Source organism: Capra hircus, chromosome 20 (genome assembly GCF_001704415.2).
Source record: "Capra hircus breed San Clemente chromosome 20, ASM170441v1, whole genome shotgun sequence".
Classification (NCBI taxonomy): Eukaryota; Metazoa; Chordata; class Mammalia; order Artiodactyla; family Bovidae; genus Capra; species Capra hircus.
The window spans coordinates 14,668,021-14,693,611 of record NC_030827.1 but is presented as its reverse complement, the minus strand read 5'-3'; the positions used below and the strand labels follow the sequence as shown (position 1 = coordinate 14,693,611).

Sequence of the window (25,591 nt, the reverse complement as noted above, 5' to 3'; positions counted from 1 at the left end):
TTTACCAACTTATCTATATTACCTTTGATGTAATTTTAAAAGGGACTGTTTTGTCAACAAAAAAGACAAAAACCACGTGGTCGTGTCAGTAAAGCATTTGATAAAATTCAGTATTCATTCATGATAAAAACTCTCACCAAAATGGGTATGACGGGAAATATCTCACCATAATAAAAGCTATTTGTAACAAACCCACAGTCAGCATAATACTCAATGGTGAAAAACTGAAAGCCTTCTTGCTAAAATTTGGAACAAGACTCATCAATTTTATTCAACGTAGTATTAGAAGTCCTAGCCATAACAGTTAGACAAGCAAAATAAATAAAAGTTATCCAGATTGGAAAGGAAGAGGTAACATTGTCATTATATGCAGATGGCATCATACTCTATGTAGAAAACCCCAAAGACTCCACACAAAAGCTATTAGAACTGATAAATGATTTCAGCAAGGTAGCAGGATACAAGATCAACATTCAGAAATTTGTTGCATTTCTTTATCCTAACACTGAAATAACAGAGAATGATAAATTCTTTTTTATTTTCTTCCAGCATATTATGACAACACCATATTTCATAGAGTTGTGCCTGGCTTTATAGTCCAAGGGGGAGATCCTACTGGCACAGGGACTGGTGGAGAATCTATCTATGGAGTCCCATTCAAGGTGAGATTGAATTTTACAATTTATTTTCAAGTCAGTTTGGATTGCTTAATTGAAATGATTGAGCCCCAGAAGAAAATGCATTTTACATTAGTACACAAAATGGGGTCTATAACATATTTAGGATTATACAGAATAAGTGCAGCACTTATCCCATTAAGCTTTCTTTCTAAGTTGTCTTATCACAGAGTTTTATGCTAGATGGAATTCAGGTGGAGCTAAAGGTGGTAATGAGCATAATGTGAATCAGCGAAAAGACTGTATAACATTTTTCCTGATATCTGATTATCTGATCTTTGTAACTTTGCACATGTAAAACATTTCTAGAACATTGCATATACCATTTGATTTTAAAACATTTTATTTTAACAATACATAGAATTTATATTAATTTACTTGAGCCACTATAACAAAGTACTTCTGACTGGGTGGTTTAAACAGTAGCAATTTATTTCTCACAGTTCTGGAGGCTAAGAAGTCTGAGATCAAGGTAGTAGCATTCACCACCTGTGAAGGTTCTCTTGCTGGCTTGCAAATGGCTGCCTTCTTACTGTGTCTTCACATGGTGGAGAGAGAGCGTTTTGGTGTCTTTTCCTCTTCAGTATAGTCACATTGGAGGTTAGAGTGTCAACATGAACTCCAGGAGAACATAGTTCAGTCCAGGGCAGAATTCATTTTAAACTGTACACAGTAGACCTTTGTAGCACAAACTGCATGCCTTAATAAGAAATCACAAAATGCATGCCATAACACGGGGAAATGAAAGAAGCAACATAAAAAATGTTAGAAAAAGATGTAAGTTTTAATCAAGAATAGGTCAATGCTTTGTTAACTGCCAACACAGATCTAAAAAGAAAGAGTTAATGTTATATTTACGATATTAAGGATAATGGTGGGTTCAAGTAAAGGCTAAAAGCTGGGTTGTTTATCAATCTTATGGTATCAATATTATGTTCTATTAGTAAACATCAGTAGCTCTTAAAATATGTGAATTTTTTAAAAATTCACATTTATACTAAAAGGATAGCGTGTCTGGAATTTCCTTTAAGTTTGTACTGGGCTACTGTATGACTCTTGAGAAAAATATTTGAACTGTTTGCTTTAATTTTCACATGATAATGGCCTTTAGAGCGCGTGAAATAGTTTTAAAAATCTCAAATGTCACTGTTAGACTATTTTATATTTTACAAAATTGAGATATCTTATAATTTTAGAGCTTCCATCTGGTAGGAAGCATTCCTTTATTATTTGGTTAACAGAATAGCTCTTGTGATGATTCCTTTCTAAATTGAGATTTTTGCTTATTTTATTCAGGTAGTACAGATAAGTTGGTAAAATTTTAAGTTAATTTTATTTAATTTGGGCTGTGCTGGGTCTTTGCTGCTGTGTGGGCTTTTTTCTAGATGCGGTGAGCAGGGGCTCTCTTCCTTTCAGTGCATGGGTTCAGCAGTTGCAGTGGCCAGGCTCCAGAGTGCAGGCTCAGTAGTTGTGGCCCACCGGCTCAGTTGCTACACGGCATGTGGAATTTCCTGGGACCAGGGATCAAGCCTATGTCTCCTTCATTGGCAAGTGGATTCTTTACCACTGAGCCACCAGGGAAGCTTGGTAAATTTTTCAGTTAGGTCATTTTGAATACAGTGTACAGAGTTATGATCTTTTGAGTTTAGATCTGTTGAAAAGAATTTATTAAAGGAAAAGAACTTTCTTTCTGAAAAGCATTGATTATAAAACATGTCTACATTAAAAAGTGAGTCTAGTATCTGCTCTTCTGTTGACTAAGAGACTGGTGTAAATGTTAGGTAGCCCTACCCTAGTAAGAAAACCACCTTAGAATGGCTTGCTCTTGTTTTTTTTGAAAACTGCCAAATGGAACCAGTGCCAGTTCAAAGAAATTTCAACTTAAAACTTTAAAAAGCATAGTAAAGCACCTAACACCATCACACTAGCTTCCTTGAATTAAACAAATAAGAAAACAGTTGTTTCATGACATTCAGAAAAGGATCGAGAAGAGAATAGTTGAAGCTTCTGAAGTGAAGTGAAAGTTGCACAGTCATGTTCGACTCTTTGCAACCCCATGGACTGTACAGTCTATGGAATTCTCCAGGCCAGAATACTGGAGTGGGTGGCCGTTCCCTTCTCCGGAGGATCTTCACAACCTAAGGATTGAACCCAGGTCTGCTGCATTACAGCCGGATATTTTACCAGCTAAACCACAAGGGAAGCCCTAACCATTAATTCAGATTTTAAAATGTGGCTTATTTTTTAAAGTGATAGTGAAAGTCACTCAGTCTTCTCTGACTCTTTGTGAACCCATAGACTATACAGTCCATGGAATTCTCCAGGCCAGAATATGGAATGGGTAGCCTTTCCCTTCTCCAGCGGATCTTCCCAACCCAGGAATTGAACTGGGGTCTTCTGCATTGGAGGCAGATTCTTGACCAACTGAGCCACAAGGGAAGCCCGTTGAAGCCTCTATAATGACTCAAAAGTAGTTATCCTGGAGAAAAAAGAAATAGATGGTTCTGAAAGTTTGGAAGGAAAGTTATGACCAACCTAGATAGCATATTCAAAAGCAGAGGCATTACTTTGCCAACAAAGGTCTGTCTAGTCAAGGCTATGGTTTTTCCAGTAGTCCTGTATGGATGTGAGAGTTGGACTGGTGAGTGCAGAAGAATTGATGCTTTTGAACTGTGGTTTTGGAGAAGACTCTTGAGAGTCCCTTGGACTGCAAGGAGATCAAACCAGTCCATCCTAAAGATCAGTCCTGGGTATCCATTGGAAGGACTGATGTTGAAGCTGAAACTCCAGTACTTTGGCCACCTGATGCGAAGAGCTGACTTATTTGAAAAGACCCTGATGCTGGGAAAGATTGAGGGTAGGAGGAGAAGGGGACGACAGAGGATGAGATGGTTGGATGGCATTGCCGACTCAATGGACATGGGTTTGGGTGAACTCTGGGAGGTGGTGATGGACAGGGAGGCCTGGTATGCTGTGGTTCATGGGGTTGCAAAGAGTTGGACATGACTGAGTGACTGAACTGAACTGAACTGAACTGAAAGCTTAGATGGCTTTGAGGGATGAGAAGAATTGGGAAATGTCTCAGAAATCCATTCCCCTTGAGTAACCTTGCTCAGTGTAAGTAGGCAACTTTCCACAAAAAATTTGTGATTGAGTGTATTTAGAAGACACAGGTGAGTAAAGTCAAGATTAGTAGATTGAAGGAACAGTAGATATTGGATTTGATTAAATGTGAAAATCAGTAGAAGTTGTGTGGGACCTTGTTTGTTAGCTGATATATGAAGGGCCTTATAACTGAGGACATTCACTAAATCTTTGTTTTTTTAATGCTTCAGGATGAATTCCATTCACGGTTGCGTTTTAATCGTAGAGGACTGGTCGCCATGGCAAATGCTGGCCCTCATGATAATGGCAGCCAGTTTTTCTTTACCCTGGGTCGAGCTGATGAACTTAACAATAAGCACACCATCTTTGGAAAGGTTTGTATCCAGTTATCTTAGGCTTCTATGATGTATGTGATCAACTTACCTAAGAGCTGCCTCCATAAAAATATTCCCAACGATATTTATTTATTATTTCTAAAAATGGTGAAATGCTCCGTGTTCCTGTTATAATGAGCTGTGAGGGACTACCTGAATTTTTCTCTGTGTGTTTCAGTCCAGTCATTGATTTTTAACTTAAAATTTTTATTTTTTCTAAAATTGTTTTAATCATTATTGTTAACTGCTGTGTCACTCAGATGATATGTTTTAATGTTTTTAGAAAGACATTTAGGTAATAACATTTAGTAGTTTAAAATTTATTTTGTTAATAATGAATTCCCTTCAGTTTAAAGTGGAAGCTGTGTTAACATTTAAACTGCTTACCTGAAATATTACTTTGAATAGTACCTATTTAATCCTGCTGACATTTAACAGCATATCAGAGATTGTCACTTCCATAGAATTTTCAATAGTTTTCTTTTAAAGGGATTCTGAAGGGTTTTTTTTTTTTTTCCCTCATACTTATCCCTTTTCACGAATATGTTCTCAGATGCCTTAAGTGTTAGGCATATTAGGCATCACTAGTGTATCAGCTCCCTCTGCTGGTTCAGTTAGAATGGTTTCCCCGTATCCCAGACAAAACTGGATTTTGTGCTGATGAAAAGAAAAAAACAGCACACCTGGAAAACTGGTATTATTTTAGATTTTTAAATATTTGATTAAAGGAGTCATGCCAAAAACATGGAATGCAGTATTGTTGCTTAATATTTTTGAGCCACTCCAACACAGGCTGTCTGATATTTGTGGATTTTCCTCCCTGTTATTTAAAAAAATAAGTATTTAATAAAATGATATTTAGGTTGTCCTTCTGCACCATTGTTTACAACCGATGTTATATAACTCACACAGTAGAGGCAAAGTATAGCATAGTAGTTAGAAGTCAGAAAGGCCGTCGCTGTCGGATCTGCAACTTCTTTCAGCCTCAATTTTCTTATCTAGAGAAGAAAGATAATGATAGTACCTATTTTAGGATGTTTTGAGGATTAAGCATGATAATGTCTTCAAAGCACTTACCACATTGTTTTTATTATTTGCTTGTTTTACCCTCTTCTAAAGTCTAAATTTGTTTATAATGTTTGAACAAAACGTAGTCATTCAGAAGGAAGTTACTTGGCACTGTGTTTTTAATAAAAACTGACATTAAGTATATATTGGAAATTTCCCAAAAATCTTATTGAGGAATTAAAGTTTGTCAAACCTTTCCCTTTAGGATTATGTTGCTTTATTTGTGCTGTTTAATGCATATAATCTTATATAACAATATGAAATGCCTTTTTAATTACTTTAAAAATATTTTCAAAAGTCCTCCCTGATTTCAAAGAATTAATTTAATAATTTTCAATTAAATTTCCTTTTTTATTTGATAGGTTACAGGGGATACAGTATATAACATGCTACGCCTGACAGAAGTAGACATTGATGATGAAGAAAGACCAAGAAATCCACATAAAATAAGAAGTTGTGAGGTATGAGCATGATTATTAGAGATATATTACTTTAATTGTCACTTAAAAGAAATTGAATATTTTGTGTTCAGTTATCAGATGAAGGCTTTATACTAAATTAACATCACAACTTGGATTTTAGCTCTGTAATTTAGTTACTGTTATGCCCGAAGTCCGAGTCCCCAAAACTGAGAGAATAAGACGTCCACAGCAATGCAAAAACATAAAGGGGTTTTATTGCTAGCTCGAGCTAGGGCTCCCGTCTCATCCAGCACAATGGAGTCTTGAGGAGAGCCCGCGGCTCTGAATCACAGCTGCTTTTATACAGGTGGTTCTTAGTACAGCTGGCGGGTAATGATTGGCTGAGCCATAGGCGCCCATGCGATTTTCAAATCCCGCATCCTTATCCAGATTGGCTCAGGTTTGGTCGACTTTCCCAGGGTGTGGTTGCCCAGAATCATGACTCAGGTTTTACAAGAATCTGAATCTTAGGCCTAGTATAGCTTGTTGAGCCTGTCATGGCTCAGGTCTGGTCCCTTAACAGTTACAGTTTCTGATTAAGAATTTTTTTAATGGAAGATTTTGAATTCAAGGATGAAACCTAAGCTGATAATCCAATGAATGAAAAATTCCATGGTGCAAAGCTGGATGAATTAGGTTTATTTAGCCCAGTGAAGTGTTGTCTTTGGTAATTTAAGAGCGATCCTTCATTGAGAAAACAAGGACCTGAGAACATTTGATTTGAAGTCAGAATACCTCAGTTTAAAAAAAAAATACCCGAGCTTGTCTCTCTAACTATATATTGTTTTCTTGAATGTCTTTCCCTTTTGTTAAATAAGTATAAAACATTTTTTCCTTAATAGCATATTGGATTACTGGGAGAATCCAATGAGGCCATGTAAGTGGAAGTATATATATCATTATACTGGTTCTATGAAGAGAAATTATAGACACTAATGGCACCATAATTAAATACTGGTTTTATTTTTTTGTGAAATTTAAAAAATTGAGTAATATTTTCAAAATATGTCTTTTCATAGGTTTTATTTAATCCTTTTGATGACATCATTCCAAGAGAAATAAAAAAGCCGAAAAAAGAGAAACCAGAGGAGGAAGTAAAGAAATTGAAACCCAAAGGCACAAAGTAATCAGAGTAGAAAGATTTTTTCCTCAACTTGAAAAGCAACACTGATTTATTTAGTTCACTTTGTTTCCTACTGTAATAATTGTTTAGTAATTTAGGGGGAGGCCAGTTTAGACCAGGATATATGTCTAAATTATCTGTGTGTGTTTCTTTTTCTAGATGTACATTTCTTATATTCAAATACAGTGTATAACTTAAAAACTTACGCCAAAAAAGTATTGTCTGAGATGTCTGATGAAACCTGTTAATAAATAGATAAATATTTATGACCACCACAAGAATTATTTATATAAATGAGTTGTTGAAACTTTTGTTTGTTTGTTTACGTGTTTTTCTAATAATACATGCTCAGGATAAAGAATTTAGAAAGTAAAGTATGAAGGATATAATGACTGCATGGTTAATATTATTTAACTTTCTCACTTTTTATTTTGATGCTATTAAAATAAGCTTATTATAAATATATTTACACATAAAGTTCTTTCTGTATTCTGGATTAATTCCTGAGAATAGTTTTCTAATAACAGAAATTGCTTCAGTATTTCTGTGAGTAATATTCTTTACATTATTAATTTTGTCTGTTTTATTAAAATAGGTATCAGAGAGTTAGATTTCAACTTTCTCTTTTACTATACTGTAGCATCCATTTTAGGGATTTTGTTGTACTTATATAAGTGTTGGAGAAGGCAATGGCACCCCACTCCAGTACTCTTGCCTAGAAAATCCATGGACGGAGGAGCCTGGTAGGCTGCAGTCCATGGGGTTGCTAAGTTGGACACGACGGAGCGACTTCACTTTCACTTTTCTCTTTCATGCATTGGAGAAGGAAATGGCAATCCATTCCAGTATTCTTGCCTGGAGAATTCCAGGGACGGGGGAGCCTGGTGGGCTTCAGTCCATGGGGTCGCTGAGTTGGACACAACTGAGCGACTTCACTTTCACTTTTCTATTTCATGCATTGGAGAAGGAAATGGCAACCCATTCCAGTATTCTTGCCTGGAGAATCCCAGGGACGGGGGAGCCTGGTGGGCTGCCATCTATGGGGTTGCACAGAGTTGGACACGACTGAAGCAACTTAGCAGCAGCATATAAGTGTTAGATTCAGAAAGCTTTAAGTATAATCCTGCCTACTGCAGTTATAGGAAGCAAAGTCTACCGATCTTTGAGCTTCAGTTTCCCCATCTTATAAAATAGAGATTTATAGTATAGCATCTGCTTATTACAAAGTTTAAATGAGAAAGGGAATTTGAAAATACCCAGTAGTGTAGGTATTCAATACATATTCATTTCCTTTCTTTGATATCCTATAATGTTAGTTAAGTTGCTGTTATAAACTGTCAAATATGAGCCAGACTCTAATAGGCAGTTGATATATTGTGGCAAAATAACTTCTTACACAACTATATATTTATTTATTTTAGTTTGTATTAATTTATTTTTACTAATTTATGTCTGGGTGAAAAGTCACTGTCACTATATTCAGATATAATATTTCATCACTGATTTATCTTGACAGCAAAGCCAAAAGTTGGATATTTTGTTTTTGTTTTTAATTCATAGCAAATATGTTAGGGGTGATGTGATAGTTACTGATTATATCTAAGTAAGTTTTGAAATGAAATTCCTCTTTTATTGCCTGATCTTTTGTTTTTCCAGTATTTCAGAGGAGTTTTAATAACTTACTATGTATCTTCCTTGTGATGTATTAATCTGAAGAGTCAAAAAAGACAAAAGTTAGTTTTTTATTCCCATGGGCTGTTTGCTTAGCTAAGTTTGTTGCTTCCCCCCACCCCATAATTTTGTGTAACTTACTAATTTTAAAATATTGAAATTATTTTGGCAGACACTAGATAAATTGCTTCCCATTTATAGTACCCTCAGAGCTGTATGTTTATTAGTTTTTTAGCAATCCTTATTTGATAATATGCTATGCTGTGTTGAGTTGCTCAGTCGTGTCCGACTCTTTGCGACCCTGTGGACTGTAGCCCACCAGGCTCCTCTGTCCACGGGATTCTGCAGGCAGGAACACTGGAGTGGGGTTCTGTGCCCTCCTCCAGGGGATCTTCAGACCTGGGGACAGAACCTGAGGTTCTGATGTTTCCTGCGTTGACATGAAGGTTCTTTACTGTGCGTGCCACCTGGGAAACCCACAGAAAGCTTTAATTATTTCTGTCATGCTTGAGTTAGTGTATTTAATCATAGTTTTCAGGATAGATTTTTGGTCATTAGTTTAGTCTAGTATGTGAAATATGGGAAAGATTGAAGCAAAAGGAAAAAGGGGCAGCAGAGGATGAGATGGTTACAGAGCATCGCCAACTCAATAGACATGAATTTGGGCGAACTCCAGAAGACAGCAAAGGACAGGGAAGCCTGGTGTGCTGCAGTCCCTGGGTTAGCAGAGTCAGACATGACTTTTCAACTGAATAACAACAACAATATATAAAACATCTGGACTAAACATTTAATGTTATGCTAAAATATATATATCCTTAGTATATTTCCCCTGAATACTTAGTAATTATTGTCTACTGAGAGAATGTGTTTCTTCTTGTAAATTGTGTTCTATTGCTTTGAAAATAGGATATTTATAAGTTTTGTTTAACTTTTTCTTTCTAATTTTATTTCATTCTTTTTTCCTTCTTTCTTTTTCAATAGAAATTTTAGTTTACTTTCATTTGGAGAGGAAGCTGAGGAAGAAGAGGAGGAAGTGAATCGAGTTAGTCAGGTAAAACTCTTATTAATTTGCCCTTTGTTCAGAATTGTAAAAGAGATTAGGGTCTATATTCTCATTCATTTTTGTATCTATTTTTGTATCTGTGCTATATATAGGACAGCATTATTTACATGTTTTACAGCAAATTTTAAATGTTCATTGAACTGATTCATAAAATGATTTGTGTGGTCAGTAATATTTGCAACTTCTGAAATGATTTGAAATATATTTTTTAATCTGGCATTTTAAAAATCAGTTACAAACTGGGGTTAAAGAATGATTTAATGTCGTGATTCAGATTTTAGTTGCTGTTGGTTTAATTGGATTACTAGATAGTTTGTTATTAATATTACTGTAATAAACAGTGACAGACCAAAGCTCTTATCTTCATTTTAATATAATTTATATATATTTATTCTTTTTATTAATTCTCATCACAGCCCTGTAAGGTAGGTATTATTATTTCCATTTTACCTATGAGTAAATAAAGTACTAATAGGTTATAATTTGCTCAAAGTCACATACCTAGTAAGCTGCTAAAGCTGAGAGCTGAACCTACAGCTGTCTCTATAAAATCCACGTCTCAAGGTTATACATTGCTTCCTGGCCTTTACCCCACCAATGCTTCCCTTAGGCCTTTAAGTATGGTTTTCCTCAATATCCCTTTCATCACAGTACTCATTGCTGAAACACCTACAGTACCGTACCATTGTTTAAAGCAGTGATTCTGACAAATATGCCCCAAGAAAATCATCTTAAAGGATTTTTACTCTCCTAGATTTTCATCTCATCCTTTCATGACAGGTAGTGAACACTGAGACCTAAAGGATAAGATTCAAAGTCTTTTTTGTAGTATGTAATTAAAACTCTGTAACCTAGTACTGCCTTTCTCACTTAACACAGTCACCTATAACCTAGTACTGCCTTTCTCACTTAACACAGTCACCTATTTCTTACTGACACTGACAATAGCATCAACTTAAAAGCACTTTATTTTTACCCTTGTCTTTACTTCTTTATCTGCATGCTTCCCTCATCATTGAGCCTGGTTTGGTAAGCTCTACTATTGGGCACACAATAAGCACTCTACTTATACCTCTTGCATTAAAACTGAATTAAAATGGGCATGTGTAAGTAAGAATTTAGTCATAATTTTTTTTTCTTTTACTGTCTTCAGTATCTTTGATTGATCTGTTTAATACCATAGATTCAGTTACCACTTGTATACTGTTAATAACATTCTGAACTGTAGGAGATAAAGCCAAATATTTCCTCTGGGCTCTTATCCCTCATTCTGTGTTGTCCTCAGGAAACATCACTATTTTTAGATATCAAAACTAAATTCATTTTCACATGATAACTTCCTTTTTAAATTTCTTATCAATATCACCAACTACTCTGTCACCTCTTCCATCAGAAAGCTTCTGTACCCTCTTATCCTTCTCTATCAGAGGGCAGACAGACTAAAAACCACAATCACAGAAAACTAACCAGTCTGATCACATGGACCACAGCCTTGTCTAACTCAGTGAAACTATGAGCCATGCTGTGTAGGGCCACCCAATTTGAAGGGGTCATGGTGGAAAGTTCTGACAAAACGTGGTTCACTGGAGAAGGGAATGGCAAACCACTTCGGTATTCTTGCCTTGAGAACCCCATGAACAGTATGAAAAGGCAAAAAGATAGGATTCTGAAAGATGAACTCCCAGGTTGGTAGGTGCCCAATATGCTACTGGAGAAGAGTGGAGAAGTAACTTCAGAAAGAATGAAGAGATGGAGCCAAAACAACAACAAAACTCAGCTGTGGATGTGACTGGTGATAGAAGTAAAGTCCAATGCTGTAAAGAGCAATATTGCATAGGAACCTGGAATGTTAACTCCATGAATCAAGGCAAATTGGAAGTGGTCAAACAGGAGATGGCAAGAGTGAACATCAACATTTTAGCAATCAGCGAACTAAAATGGAACGGAATGGGTGAATTTAACTCAGATGATCGTTATATCTACTACTGTGGACAAGAATCCCTTAGAAGAAAGGGAGTAGCCATCATAGTCAACTAAAGAGTCTCAAATACAGTACTTGGATGCAATCTCAAAAATGACACAATGATCTCTGTTCATTTCCAAGGCAAACCATTCAATATCACAGTAATCCAAATCTATGCTCCGACCAGTAATGCTGAAGAAGCTGAAGTTGAATGGTTCTATGAAGACCTACAAGACCTTCTAGAACTAACACCTAAAAAAGATATCCTTTTCATTATAGGGGACTGGAATGCAAAAGTAGGAAGTCAAGAAATACCTGGAGTAATAGGCAAATCCGGCCTTGGAGTATGGAATGAAGCAGGGCAAAGGCTAATAGAGTTTTGCCAAGAGAACACACTGGTCATAACAAATACCCTCTTCCGACAATACAAAAGAAGACTCTACACATGGACATCACCAGATGGTCAATACCGAAATCAGACTGATTATATTCTTTGTAGGCAAAGATGGAGAAACTCTGTACAGACAGCAATAACAAGACCAAGAGCTGGCTGTGGCTCAGATCATGAACTCCTTATTGCCAAATTCAGACTTAAATTGAAGAAAGTATGGAAAACCACTCAACCATTCAGGTATGACCTAAATCAAATCCCTTAAGATTATACAGTGCAAGTGAGAAATAGATTCAAGGGATTAGATCTGATAGACAGAGTGCCTGAAGAACTATGGACGGAGGTTTGTGACATTGTACAGGAGGCAGACCTGTACAAGACCATCCCCAAGAAAAAGAAATGCAATAATGCAAAATGGTTGTCTGAGAAGGCCTTACAAATAGTTGTGAAAAGAAGAGAAGTGACAGGCAAAGGAGAAAAGGAAAGATCCCTGAATGCAGAGTTTCAAAGAATAGCAAGGAGAGATAAGAAAACCTTTCTCAGTGATCAATGCAGAGAAATAAAGGAAAACAGTATAATGAGAAAGACTAAAGATCTCAAGAAAATTAGAACTACCAATGGAACATTTCATGTAAAGATGGGTACAATAAAGGACAGAAATGGTGTGGACCTAACAGAAGCAGAAGATATTAAGAAGAAGTGGCAAGAATACACAGAACAATAAGGAAAAGATCTTAATGAGCCAGATAACCAGGATGGTATGATCACTCACCTAGAGCCAGACATCCTGGAATGTGAAGTCAAATGGGCTTTGGGAAGCATCATTCCGAACAAAGTTAGCGGAGGTGATAGAATTTCAATTGAGCTATTTCAAATCCTAAAAGATGATGTTGTGAAAGTGCTGCACTCAGTATGCCAGCAAATTTGGAAAACTCAGCACTGGCCACAGGACTGGAAAATGTCAGTTTTCATTCCAATCCCAGAGTAAGGCAATGCCAAAGAATGCTCAAACTATTGCACAATTGCACTCATCTCACACGCTAGCAAAGTAATGCCCCAAATTCTCCAAGCCAGGCTTCAACAGTACATGAACCATGAACTTCCAGATAGTCAAGCTGGATTTAGAAAAGGCAGAGGAATGAGAGATCAAATTGCTAACATCCGCTGGATCATCAAAAAAGTAAGAGAGTTCCAGAAAAACATCTATTTCTGCTTTATTGACTATGCCAAAGCCTTTGACTGTGTGGATCACAATAAACTGTGGAAAATTCTTCAAGATGGGAATACCAGATCACCTGATCTGCTTCCTGTGAAATCTGTATGCAGGTCAGGAAGCAACAGTTAGAACTGGACATGGAACAACAGACTGGTTCCAAATTGGGAAAGGAGTACGTCAAGGCTGTATATTGTCACCCTGCTTATTTAACTTATATGCAGAGTACATTATGAGAAACTCTGGGCTGGAAGAAACACAAGCTGGAATCAAGATTGCCGGGAGAAATATCAATAACTTCAGATATGCAGATGACACCACCCTTATGGCAGAAAGCGAAGAACTAAAGAGCTCTTGATGAATGTGAAAGAGGAGAGTGAAAAAGTCGGCTTAAAACTCAACATTCAGAAAATTAAGATCATGGCTTCTGGTCCTATCACTTCATGGCCAGTAGAAGGAGAAGCAATGGAAGCAATGAGAGACTTTATTTTAGGGGTGGGGGGGGGTGCTCCAAAATCACTGCAGATGGTGACTGCAGCCATGAAATTAAAAGATGCTTACTCCTTGGAAGAAAAGTTATGACCAACCTAGACAGCATATTCAGAAGCAGAGACATTGCTTTGCCAACAAAGGTCCATCTAGTCAAGGCTATGGTTTTTCCAGTAGTCATGTATGGATGAGAGAGTTGGACCATAAAGAAAGCTGAGTACTGAAGAATTAATGCTTTTGAACTGTGGTGTTGGAGAAGACTCTTGAGAGTCCCTTGGATTGCAAGGAGATCCAACGAGTCCATCCTAAAGGAAAGCAGTCCTGAATCCAATACTTTGGCCACCTGATGCGAAGAACCGACTCACTGTAAAATACCCTGATGCTGGGAAAGATTGAAGGTGGGAGGAGAAGGGGATGACAGAGAATGAGATGGTTGGTGGCATCACCAACTCGATGGACATGAGTTTGAGTAAACTCTGGGAGTTGGTGATGGACAGGGAGGCCTGATGTGCTGCGGTTCTTGGGGTTGCAAAGAGTTGGACACGACTGAGCGTCTGAACAGAACTGAACTGACTGACTCTGTCACCCCGGTATCTGAGAAGTCATCTTTAGATGTCAGTGTACTAGTCTTACATTATTCATGATTCACATTTATCCCTAATCAAAATGAAAGATTCACTATATATTGTGATCCTGTAGGTATTTTTGTAAATAGAAAAAATCATGAATGTTAGATCTGAGAATTGCCAAGATTCCCTTTCATTGATGTTATCTGAAGATGTCCAGTTTCCTTGTGTATCCATGCCTTCTGCAGCATCCTCCGAGGCCTGTTTTTTCTTTTGCTTGGAGTGTGTGCTCTCCTTTATTTGACTTATTTTTATTTTTCCTTTGTAATATTTAGTTTCATTATTAACTTCTTAATGCCTGTACTTCCCTCCCAAAGCTGAGCCATCAAAGCACTTATTATCCTTCATTGTAATGATTTCTTTTCTTATCTGTGCTATGTATTTTATGTAATCTTTATAACAGTAATGTCATGGATTTTATTCCTGATTTATAAATGACAAAATCAATACTGAGCTGTTAAGTTTCTTGTCTAATTAAGAGTCATGGAATCTGAATTTTGACTTGAGTTTCTGTAGCTATTAAAGTATCCAATGTGGTTTTGAATACTGCAAAAGCTGCCTCCTTCTAAATGGCTGGCAAAAAATTTCACTGATAGCACCGCATTCTGGGGTTGGGGACAGCTAGCTCAGTGCAGTCAGCCCACTGCCCTTTCCTAACTTCTGCAGGGTCCTGGGTGGTACTAGTTTAACAGCCATGTAGAGCAAGAATAGGTAGTCAAAGGGAATTTTCTGTCAGTCTTTTTGTTGAATTGAATTTCTGGTCTAAAATAAGATTTGTAAAAAAATAAAATAAGATTTGTGCACAATTACTGAGATTGACTTTACTAGGAAATTAGTTTGAATTTTTTCTGTTGGTAACAATATGTCTTAAATGTTGAAAGCATATCTTCCTCCTGCTGCTTGCATTTTGCACAAAGTTTAAAAAAAAAATTTACATGTTTTAACTTCTACTGAATATAGTAAACTGGCCACTGCAAAAGCAATTTGTGTTTGCTAAAGGTTGAAAAGTGAAAGAATCCACTGTAGATAGTTGTAGCTTGCTTTTTAAGTTTTCTTTTAAATGTGTAAACACTTTAAACTGTAGAAAGACCAGTTAAAATCTTTCCTTCTTGCCAAGAACATTGCAGCCTACAGTCCATTATCAAATAAGTAGTATAACTAGTATTGTGTCATCACATTTCTCTCGTCTGACTTTTTAATTGAGGGTGCTGTGTGATAAAATTATCAACTGTTTGTTTCTGACTCTCAAAGCTGTATCTCTAGGCTGACTTATTTTTCTCCAGCTGCCTACTAGACATCTCTGTATTAGAATTTCTCACTGGTTACCCAAGCCCTAGCCAAGGCTTAATTCATTATCTTTTCTTCCCAAACTTCTCCCTGTTCTGTGAATTCTTTTTCTAACTCCTTGGTATCAGTGTCCCCTAAAGAAAAATTTTAGATTTAATTCTGATGTTTTTCTTATTTTTTCCCTTGTACAACCAGTTAGTTGTATTAGGTCCACCAGTTTTTCATCTGTGGCGTATCTCAAATCTTATTTTTAATTTATTTTACTACTCCTCTTATTCCAGCCTTCATTATCTCTAGGCTGTGCCGCTGCCCTAGTCTGCAGACTGATCTCCCATCTCCCTTCTCTTTTTTCCCCTTCCACTCATTGCTATCAGAATAGTCTTCCTGAAGCCTGATAAAGATGCTATAGCTGCTCTTTGTTGACTATAAAAATAAGGCCAAGTTCCTTGGCCTATTATTTCAGGCTTCTGCTTTCATGATTCCTCTTTACCAACTCTGTCCTTTAGGGTAATGCTTCTTAAACTTCCTCACTAATAAAAAGTCACTTATAGTACTTAAAAAAATTAAATTCCTATATCTATCTCAGACCTACTGATTCAAAATCTCTAGGGGAGAAACCTAGGAATCTGTATTTTTAATGAATTCAGTAGAAATCTTACCTGGAAAATGTAGGAAACACTGTGTTAGCACATCTGAACTATTTGCTGTTCTACATATATGCCTTGTATTTTCCTTTATGTGTCTTTGTTCATGTCTTTTTTCCTCTGCGTGTAGTAGCTTATTCCACTTCTCAGTGTCAAAGCCATATTTATCTTCAGCATGTAGAATACTATATTTTCTAAATGTCTTTCCCAGTTTTTCTTAATCTTTTCTTTTTCTGATCTAATTTCTACCTTGTGATTCTTGCATTTTCCTTTTAAACACATTCTTTTCACTTTATTATGCAAGAAATGTATGACTGTATTCTTGTTGTGTACTATTCAAACATTACACCCTTTCATTTCTGCCTTATTAATTTTGTAGGGTCCTAGGTGCTGAGCTCCTTCACAGTAAACTTTGTGTCATCTTTGAGTGGCCGTGTGTTGCAGTAGAAATAGCATAGATTTGGGATCATACAAACTCATATTGGCACTTTTATTTTTACAGGTAGTCTGTGACTATGGATAACTTAAGTCTCTCTGAGCTTCCATTTTTCTCTTTGTAGCATGGAAATAATAGATACCATTTAGAGCTGTGGAATAAGGATACAGATAATCCTTAACTTTGATAGGTCATGCAATTGAAAAGTGGTTTTGAAAGTCAAATGTCTTAAACAATGTACTCTAGAAGTTGTCTTTTATTCTCAAAGAGCTAAAGAATATCAGTCACTAATATGACCATGATTATCATGCAGAAGCTGCTGCCCTGCACTCAGGTAGTCTAGAGGGCTGCTGAGAAACTTCACCAGCAGTCCAGCTTCCTGAGGTAGGAGGTCATGAGCACAGCACAATTGGCCCAGGGCCCTTCCTGAGCACTCCCACAGGGTCCTTGATAGTAGCTTGAGCAGCCTGGGAGAGCATGGGTGTACACCTGTACATCATGACCCACCAACGACTCATTTTCCATATGTGAGTGGGTCTTGGAACAACGAGCAGAATCTTTTGGCATACAGAATTTAGCTGTTTTGTCTATTCATATTATGGAATCATGGGTAAGTTTAGCTTGAGAAAAGAGAGGAACAACACCAAAAATTGTTGACATTTACTGGCTTAAAGAAAAGGAAGTTTCTGTAGAGAGCATGAGATAAATTCTAGGGAGAACAGAAATAGAAATATATTTTGTTTATTTTGCTTTTGTACTGTTCTTCACCCTTCAAATACATTTTGCCTTTTGGGTACAATAGGGTCAGAAAAGGGAAGGCTAGCTTGAATTTTGGAAAAGTGTGACCAAATGGTATATTTTAAAAAATTTAGCCCAACTGTTTTTAAATATTGATAACTAGAGCCAAAGTCAGTGTCTTTTATAGTGACTAAAAGCAATTTGCTGTTTCAGAGGGTGCATGAAATTAAGTATTTCTAGAGGGCTTGAAAATAATTGTTTCATTATTCATTTGCTTATCAAGTTTCTTTCTTTCAGTGACTCCGCAGTGTTAATCTTTATCCCAGAACCTAACATCACAAGTTAATAATTGGTAAAGTCTGAATTGAGGCTTTACTTTATGTGAAAGGAGAAATAAGATAGAGTCCCCTCTGGTTTATGGATTATCAGTGTGGGATTACAGACACTGCTTTACCCCACTCAATATTCATGAGAAGGTGCCTCTCTCCCAAGGGTTAGCTTTCTTTCATTATTTATTTCAGTATCTTTCTACTACCTGATAAAATCTCTTTTAGAATAATAGAATTTTATAGCTCAAAGGGATCTAATCCAACTTCCTTTCTTTATAGATGAAGAAACTGAGACTCTGGTTAAGTGACTTGCCAGACTGACTTCATTTCCTTTTTGATAGGATTGCATGATAGGAGGATGCCGTAACAAGTATCTTGAGTTCAGGAAAGCACATTGTCAGAGTCTCTCATGATATGCTTGTGGACAACATGAGGAAATGTGATCTGGGAGATAGTACAGTCAGATGGATTTAGAGCTACTTGAATACTTCTGCCCAAAGAGTGCTTTGTTGTCAACCTGTGCCTAATTATTTGAACTAGTAAGTTGAAATGTAATAGGAGTACATGTATATTCTGTGCTTTAGTTTAATGAAATCAGCTAAATAGGTATGACTTAATAGCCTGTAAGCCTTATTGAATTATTAAGAGTAAGGTCTCTGGAATAAGGAATTTAACATTCTTTGCATTTTGGGGGATTGCGTTTGCAGCATTTTGTTCAGTTCTGAACACCTTTAAGGAGGATACTGACAAACTAGATGTATCCAGAGGAAGGGAGGGTCATGAGGAGGATGGGCAGGATGCCAAAAACATGCTCCTCAGGGAATGCTTGAGTAACTGGATATACATTGGTGAGATAAAATCTAACTGAAAATGGGAGCCTAGGCTTCAAATATTTGAAAGATTTTTATCTGGAGGATACTCTCCTTTATATTGCTTTATTAAATAATAGTTTCATTCAAATATCCATGTTGGTTTAAAATTTGCTCCTGAATTTTTGCATATAACTTAAGAATGTCAGAAAATGTTTTTCTAATAAAAACTTAGGATCAGATGAGTAGTTTTCTCGAGGCAAGTTAAATGGTAGGTCTAGTAAAAAAAAATAATAGGTAAATTTGAAAATAGTTACTAAATTGTGCCACATTCATATTGATACACAATATTTTTTCTTACTTCAAGATATGTTAACATTTTAATTTCAAACCCAAATTTATAAAAAAAAAGCTTTTTTCTTACCCGGAAAAATGTATATTGATAAATATATCAGTTTTGAGAATAAAGTGATAATATTTTTGTCTTATTCTCATTTATCCTTATATCTTATTCTCATTACAGTTTCCAGGTGGGTTAGGCATAGCCTGGAGGGTTTTGTACAGAGGCTGTCAGAAATGTTAAATAGTTTTTTTATCACATGGCTTGTGGGATCTTAGTTCCCTGACCAGGAATTGAGCCCCCCCTCTCAGCAGTTGAAATGTGGACTCCTAACCATTGATATTGCACTTTTTAAAAATGTTGATGTATTCGTAATCACTTCGTATTTCTGCTGTAGAAAATTACCATAAACTTAATGATTCAAAGCAAAATAAATTTAGTGTCTTATAGTTCTGGAGCCCAGAAATCCAAAACAGGCTTCACTGGCCTAGATAATGAGGTACTGGCAGGGCTGCCTTCCTTCTGGCAGCTGAGGAGAATCCATTCCCTTATTTTTCCAGTTGCTAGACACTGCCTGTATTCTTTGGTTAATGTCTTCTTCATCTTCAAAGCCAAAAATAGCAGGTCAAGACTTTCTTATCTTTCATCATTCTGCCCCTGACTTTCCTGCTTCCATCTTTCTTATAAAGACTCTTGTGATTACCTTGGACCCACCCTGATAATCTGGGATAATCTCCTCATCTCAAAATTCTTAATTTACCTACAGAGTTCCTATTGCCAAGTCAAGTAATTTACCCACAAGTTTTGAGGATCAGGAAGTGGGCATCTTTAGGGGCTGTTACCTGCCTACAACCTATTTGTATCTAAATGAAACTGTGCTGAGTATTCCTATTGACAACACTTGTTTATGGTTCATTTTTAGTTTTAGAAGGTAGAAATAGGATTAGTTGGATGGTTGAAAATTAAACATAGATTTTCTTTTTCTCCAGTTAGAGGAAGAGTTGTCCAATTACAGAACTCCTTTAAAAAGGGGTGATTTTTCATGTGTGCATGTAGTTATTAAGCTCCTTTCCAGTGTGGAGATACTAGTTGACTAGTCAGTGATGTCAAGGAGATTCCTGCATTGTGTGGGAGACTAGGTTAAATGGTTTAAAGATTTTTCCTCCTGTCAAGTTTTCTGGTTCTGTACTAAAGGTCACAAGAATGTAATAGGGTTCATCATAGAAACTATGTATATATTTATATATAAGCAGAAATGGAGACTGATAGATTGATTGAATTTTAGGAATTGGCTCATATGTTTATGGGGGCCAGCAAGTCTAAATTCAGTAGAGTAAACCAGCAAGCTGGAAACTCAAGGAGGAGTTACTGTGACAGTCTTGAGTCCAAAATCTGTAGGCTGGAAAGTCAGGCATAATTTTTGTGTTACAGTGTTGAGGCCAAATTGCTTCTTCTTGGGAAAGTCTTTACTCTTCAGGCCTTCAGCTGATTAGATGAGGCCCACCTACATTTTAGTGGATAATCTGCTTTACTCAGTCTACTGATTTAAGTGTTTAATCACATGTTTAAGAAATACTTAGTTTTGTAACACCGTCTAGACTGGGGTTTGAATAGACAGCTTGGGTACATAACATAAAATTAACCATCACACACTGAAGTAGTTAGAAATTGACACTCAGACCTTCCAACTTCTTGACCACTATGCCTCTTGCTTTCTTTCTGCTTGTATTTAGTTTCCACTGTTTCACTGCCTCTGTGTTCTTGATAAGAAGTAGCAGATAATATTATAACTTTCCCAAATCCCCTTTGATGTTCATTTTCAGGTTTGCTTATGGTTTTGAATTTACCTTGGAGCTTCTTCTGTTGTGCTCACTAAATATATTTAGTATTTTTTTCCGCCCCTAAACTGATTAATGAGCCAGCTGTCTTTATGTAACTTCTTCAAAAATTATTTTAAAGTATATTTGGTGTTTCTTCTTTCGCTAAAATTATTATTGATGGTATAAATAAGAACCTTAAAATAGGTCTCAGAAAGAATAGGCATGAAAGAAATATTTGAATTCATTTTTACCCTCTTAGAGCCTACCTCCTATTTATTTTCTTGGCCTGCAGGATTCAAAGCCTACTATAGTGGGAATGGACATCTAAAAAATTGCTTTTGATCATATATTTCTCCACTAGCTTAGTTGAAAATATTAATTTAAATTTGAAATGGTAATGATTATTCATATTAACCAGTTTCCTTCTATTGTAAAATGTTATTTAAAGTTAATGTTAAGACCAGTTTCTTCTTTTCCTTTAAGCTGGTTTAAGTTTTAGGAGATAAACAAGAAACCATTTTTAGAGAAATTTTATTAATCTATTTTTGGCTGCACTGGGTCTTTGTTGCCGTGTGTGAACTTTCTCTAGTTGCAGGCGGGGGATACTCTCTAGGTGTGGCATGCAGGCTTCCCATTGCGGTGGCTTCTCTTGTTGTGGACCCACAGGCTGTAGAGTGCACAGGCTTCAGTAGTTGCAGCGCATGGGTTCAGTAGTTGTGGCACATGGGCTTAGTTGCCCCATGGCATGTGGAATCTTCCTGAATCGGGGATTGAACTTGTGTCCCCTGTTTTGGCAGGCAGATTCTTTACTACTGGACCATCAGGGAAGTCCAAAAACCCATTTTTTAAAAAATGTTGATTAAGCTAACAATTATAAACTAATATTTACAAGTAAATGGAATAGTATAGCTTATTAATGGGCCAAGAACCTGGAGACCTGAATTCTAATCTTACTCCTCTTATGTGTTAATGCAGCTCTCATTTCCTGATCTATTATCTGTTTCTGAACTAGAGAGTCTGAGGCCTCCTCTGGCTGTTATGTCTGTAATTGTGACTCCATGAAGGAAGCACATGGGGAGAATTGATAAGGAACTATTTCTTAGAGTAAATGAAAATAAACATTGGTGGCTAGAGGTGCAGAAGGAAGAAATTTTAAAAAGGAAAACATGAAAAAAAGATGCTTGTGTTTTATTCTAGTTGTGGTCACTTTATATTCATTTGTTTACTTTTGCACATATCTCATTTAACAAAACTGCTATTATTATTATTTCCATTTTTTAGGCAAAGGTTCTGAAGTCTGAGGAGGTCATTCTCTTTCCCCAAATGGTACAAGTTTTGGCCTAAAGCCCACAGAATTACTGATTATTAGATTTTGAAATTCTTTTGGTCCAACTGTTATCCTCTTTTCCTGTGTTCTTTCTATTATACCACCTTCAGTTTTTGGACAGTTTACATTGTTAGACAAACATCAAGTAATTCTTTGATGTTTGTCTTTTTATTACTTCTTGGTTTTTGTAAGGTTATGGAATTAGAAATTTATATTAATTGCATATCAGATTCTGTGCCTTTTTAAAAGTATGGATAATAGTATCTTTAGATTGAGAAAAGTTTTTATTTTGCCTAGTGAAACTGGACTATAAGTATATTTAAATGGACATCTAAAAAATGATTAGGTCTTTAAAATGTGGAGTACTCCATAATACAGAAAAATTCTAAAATAGATTATTTTCATCATGGAAATAAATTTCAGAAAGTATACATCTGCTTCAAAGTAAGACCTGTCAAATTTAGAAGCCTATTCTCAAAATTGTTAAGCAGTGAAGAATGAGGATAAAGGGAAAAAGGTATTTTCACCTCTCTGTATTTGACATTTTAAAATTTCAGTTAACACATTTTGTAATGAATTTTTCAAAATAAAAATTTCCTTCAAGATAGAAATTGTCTTCTTTCTTGTCAGCTCTAATCTCATGCTGGTCCCTCAGACATGATTAATTGAGGGATGGGAATGGTAAGCAGCTTTCCACCTTAAGACAGAAAGTATGAATTTAAAGTGTTCTCACCTTGTGGTGAGGAAGCTTGTACAATAGTCTGCAGCTCTGAAACAGGCCAGTTGTTCTGGGTCCATGGGGGCCTATAGGAGAAGAAAAATGGATTATATCATTGTGAGATAGACCAGGATTTAAATCCGAGATCTTCTACCACTAGCTTAGTGAATTACTTAATCTCTCTAAGTCTATTTTCTATCTGTAAAATGGGACTAATAATGGCTACCTTACTTACTTTCATTTGGGGACAAGAGGAATTGAGATGTGGGAATATTGTATTGTAGCTCAGTGCCTGACACAAGTATATATTTAATAAATTAGAATAATGGTTGTAGCTTGTTTAAATTTTTATTGGGATATATTTGATTTACAGTGTTGTGTTTCAGGTGTACAGCAAAGTGAATCAGATATACATACACATATATCCACTCTTTTTTTAGATTCTTTTCCTGTATAGGTCATTACAGAGTGCTGAATAGAGTTCTCTGTGCTACACAGTAGGTTATTATTAGTCTATTTTACATATAATCATGCGTATATGTCAATCACAGTCTCCCCATTTATCCCTCCCCCTCCTTTATCCCCTGGTAACCATAAGCCTGTCTTCTGCATCTGTGACTCTACTTCTGTTTTGTAACTAAGTTCATTTGTACCTTTTTTTTGATTCCACATATAGGCAGTTATCATAGGGCATTTGTTTTTCTGTGTCTGACTTCACACAGTATGACAATTTCTAGGCCCATCCATATTGCCAAAAATGACATTATTTTGTCAGTGTTTTAATAGTTCTACTTCTTGTCTTCTAATGTCTTATTATATAAATTTAAAGTATAAATTTACTGAGAATATGACTTTTGAAGTTATTTAATATTAGGTCACCAATGAGCAGTCATACATGAAAAGATCTTTTACATATGTTAAATAGTATTTTATAGATGTTCTCATCTGGTTGCTTGGGTACATTTTAAAAGTGATTCTGTGCAAGAATACTATACTGCTAGTATACACAATATATTTGAAGAATAATAGTGTGTTTATTTCAAATTACTCTTGTGATTTGTCTTCTGAGTTTTAATATATCAATCAAAAATTAAGAAATCATAAAGAGTGTTTAGTGTTTGGAAATAGTAATCAATAAACTTGTTTTTAAGGCTATATCACACTTTTTGAAGGAGAGCTGCTTTTCAAATAATATTTTTAGTCTATGGGAGAATAAGATTGCTATTTTACAAAGCTTTTCTTTCTACTTAGATTTTTCAGGAACATGTGTCTTTTACTAATAACCACAGTATACCAGTACTAGATTCTATGTAAATGTGTTAACTTGTCCTTTTGGAAGACTGTTTTTTCCCCCACTCATGATTACATTGTACATTTCTTTCTAGAGCATGAAGGGGAAAAGCAAAAGTAGTCATGACTTGCTTAAGGATGATCCCCATCTCAGCTCTGTTCCAGCTGTTGAAAGGTTAGTATGGTGCTAAGCTCTTATTTTTTGGCTCATATAATTTTCTGGCTCCCTTTGTAAGTAAGCAGTCAGTTCTCATTAAGTCAAATTTCGTCGGCCCAACCAAAAAACTAAAGCATTTTGGTAATGGGGGTAATAGAGCTACTAGCATAATGGAGAGAGAATCCCTCTAGTCACATTCACTCTCTTGCTATCTATCTATTTTTGTTGAGCTAATTACATTTAAAGTTATCTGTTAAACTTCTAAATCTCGGGATAGTTTGAAGACTAGAGAGCTGTCCGCTTTAATGATTTAATGCTTAATTCAAAGTTTTTTTTACTAATCTTCTTCTTGAATCATTTTTGTCTCAGAATCATGAATAAGCAAATCAGATTTGAAGGGTTTTGTGAGGAAATCACCACATTTTGGACCAGTTCACTGAGTATTATTCCATATATATTTCAGGAGTTACCAGAAAACTATCTTACTGTTTTTGTTGCTTCTCTTTGGTATGGGCAAATGTCTGACTGTTAAACGTAATTATATGTGATTTACTGGACCAGTGTCTGAAAGGGGGACTACAATACTGTGGTACTGAGTTTAACTCATTTTCAGAAATTATATATTGAAACAGTCTCTTCTTGACATACTTGTATTTGAAGGACTTGTCTTCTTCAGCCTGAAGACATAAAGCCAATAGAAGAAATTAATTTCTGCAGCCTTTTGTTCATAAAAATAGCACTATTGGTTATTTGCTTTTAAAAAAAAAAATTCTAGTGAATTTGTATTTGTGCTAATGGAACATACCTTCTATTCTATTTATAAAAACAACTTCCTTTTAGAATGTTTCTCTTTGCTCTATGATGCCATTCTGAAATTCCTATGTTGAAGTATTTTTGAGTTATTAATCATAGCAAAATATTCTATGTTTTTGAATAATTGAATAATTTTGCTAGTTTCATTTTGAAGCTAAAATTTGTTTTTCTTATTTTTTGTAGTGAGAAAGGGGATGCAGCAGAAGATTCAGATGATGTGAGTTTTAATTTTAGTATAAATATAGTTGAACAGTTTATAGAAAATTCAAAATCTTTACAAATGATTATTTTTCCTAAAAGGTAGTATATATTATCTTTTATAAATATATAAAAATTTGAAAAAATTTTGAAAGATTTGAAAAATAAATTATGTATTTCAGTGTTGGAATTTTCTTCATAGTATATTTATGTATTTGTTTTCCTACAAAATCAGAATCTTATATGTGAATTTCTAGCCTGTTTTTTCTCCATCTCACATAATGTTACATGAACACTCAAAATTTAGATGTCATTGATTTTGTTTTATTATGATAAGTTTAAATGTTGTTGTGTGACATCCTATATGATATTTGGGAAATGCTTAAATCAGTCATTTATGGTAGTTTCCTTCTTCATACAAACATTTCAGAACATTCTGTCTTAAAACTGTCTTGACG

General features: G+C 35.7%; 1 protein-coding gene across 1 annotated transcript in view; it reads left to right on the top strand.

Moving 5' to 3' along the window:
- CWC27 (CWC27 spliceosome associated protein homolog) overlaps window positions 1-25,591 on the top strand; it is a 253,969-nt gene that overhangs the window by 23,560 nt on the left and 204,818 nt on the right. The window contains exons 3-9 of the mRNA XM_005694639.3: window positions 550-662; window positions 4,013-4,156; window positions 5,587-5,685; window positions 6,705-6,808; window positions 9,464-9,533; window positions 24,061-24,140; window positions 25,119-25,152. Coding sequence (XP_005694696.1) covers window positions 550-662; window positions 4,013-4,156; window positions 5,587-5,685; window positions 6,705-6,808; window positions 9,464-9,533; window positions 24,061-24,140; window positions 25,119-25,152 — 644 coding nt within the window. The remainder of the gene's footprint in view (window positions 1-549; window positions 663-4,012; window positions 4,157-5,586; window positions 5,686-6,704; window positions 6,809-9,463; window positions 9,534-24,060; window positions 24,141-25,118; window positions 25,153-25,591) is intronic.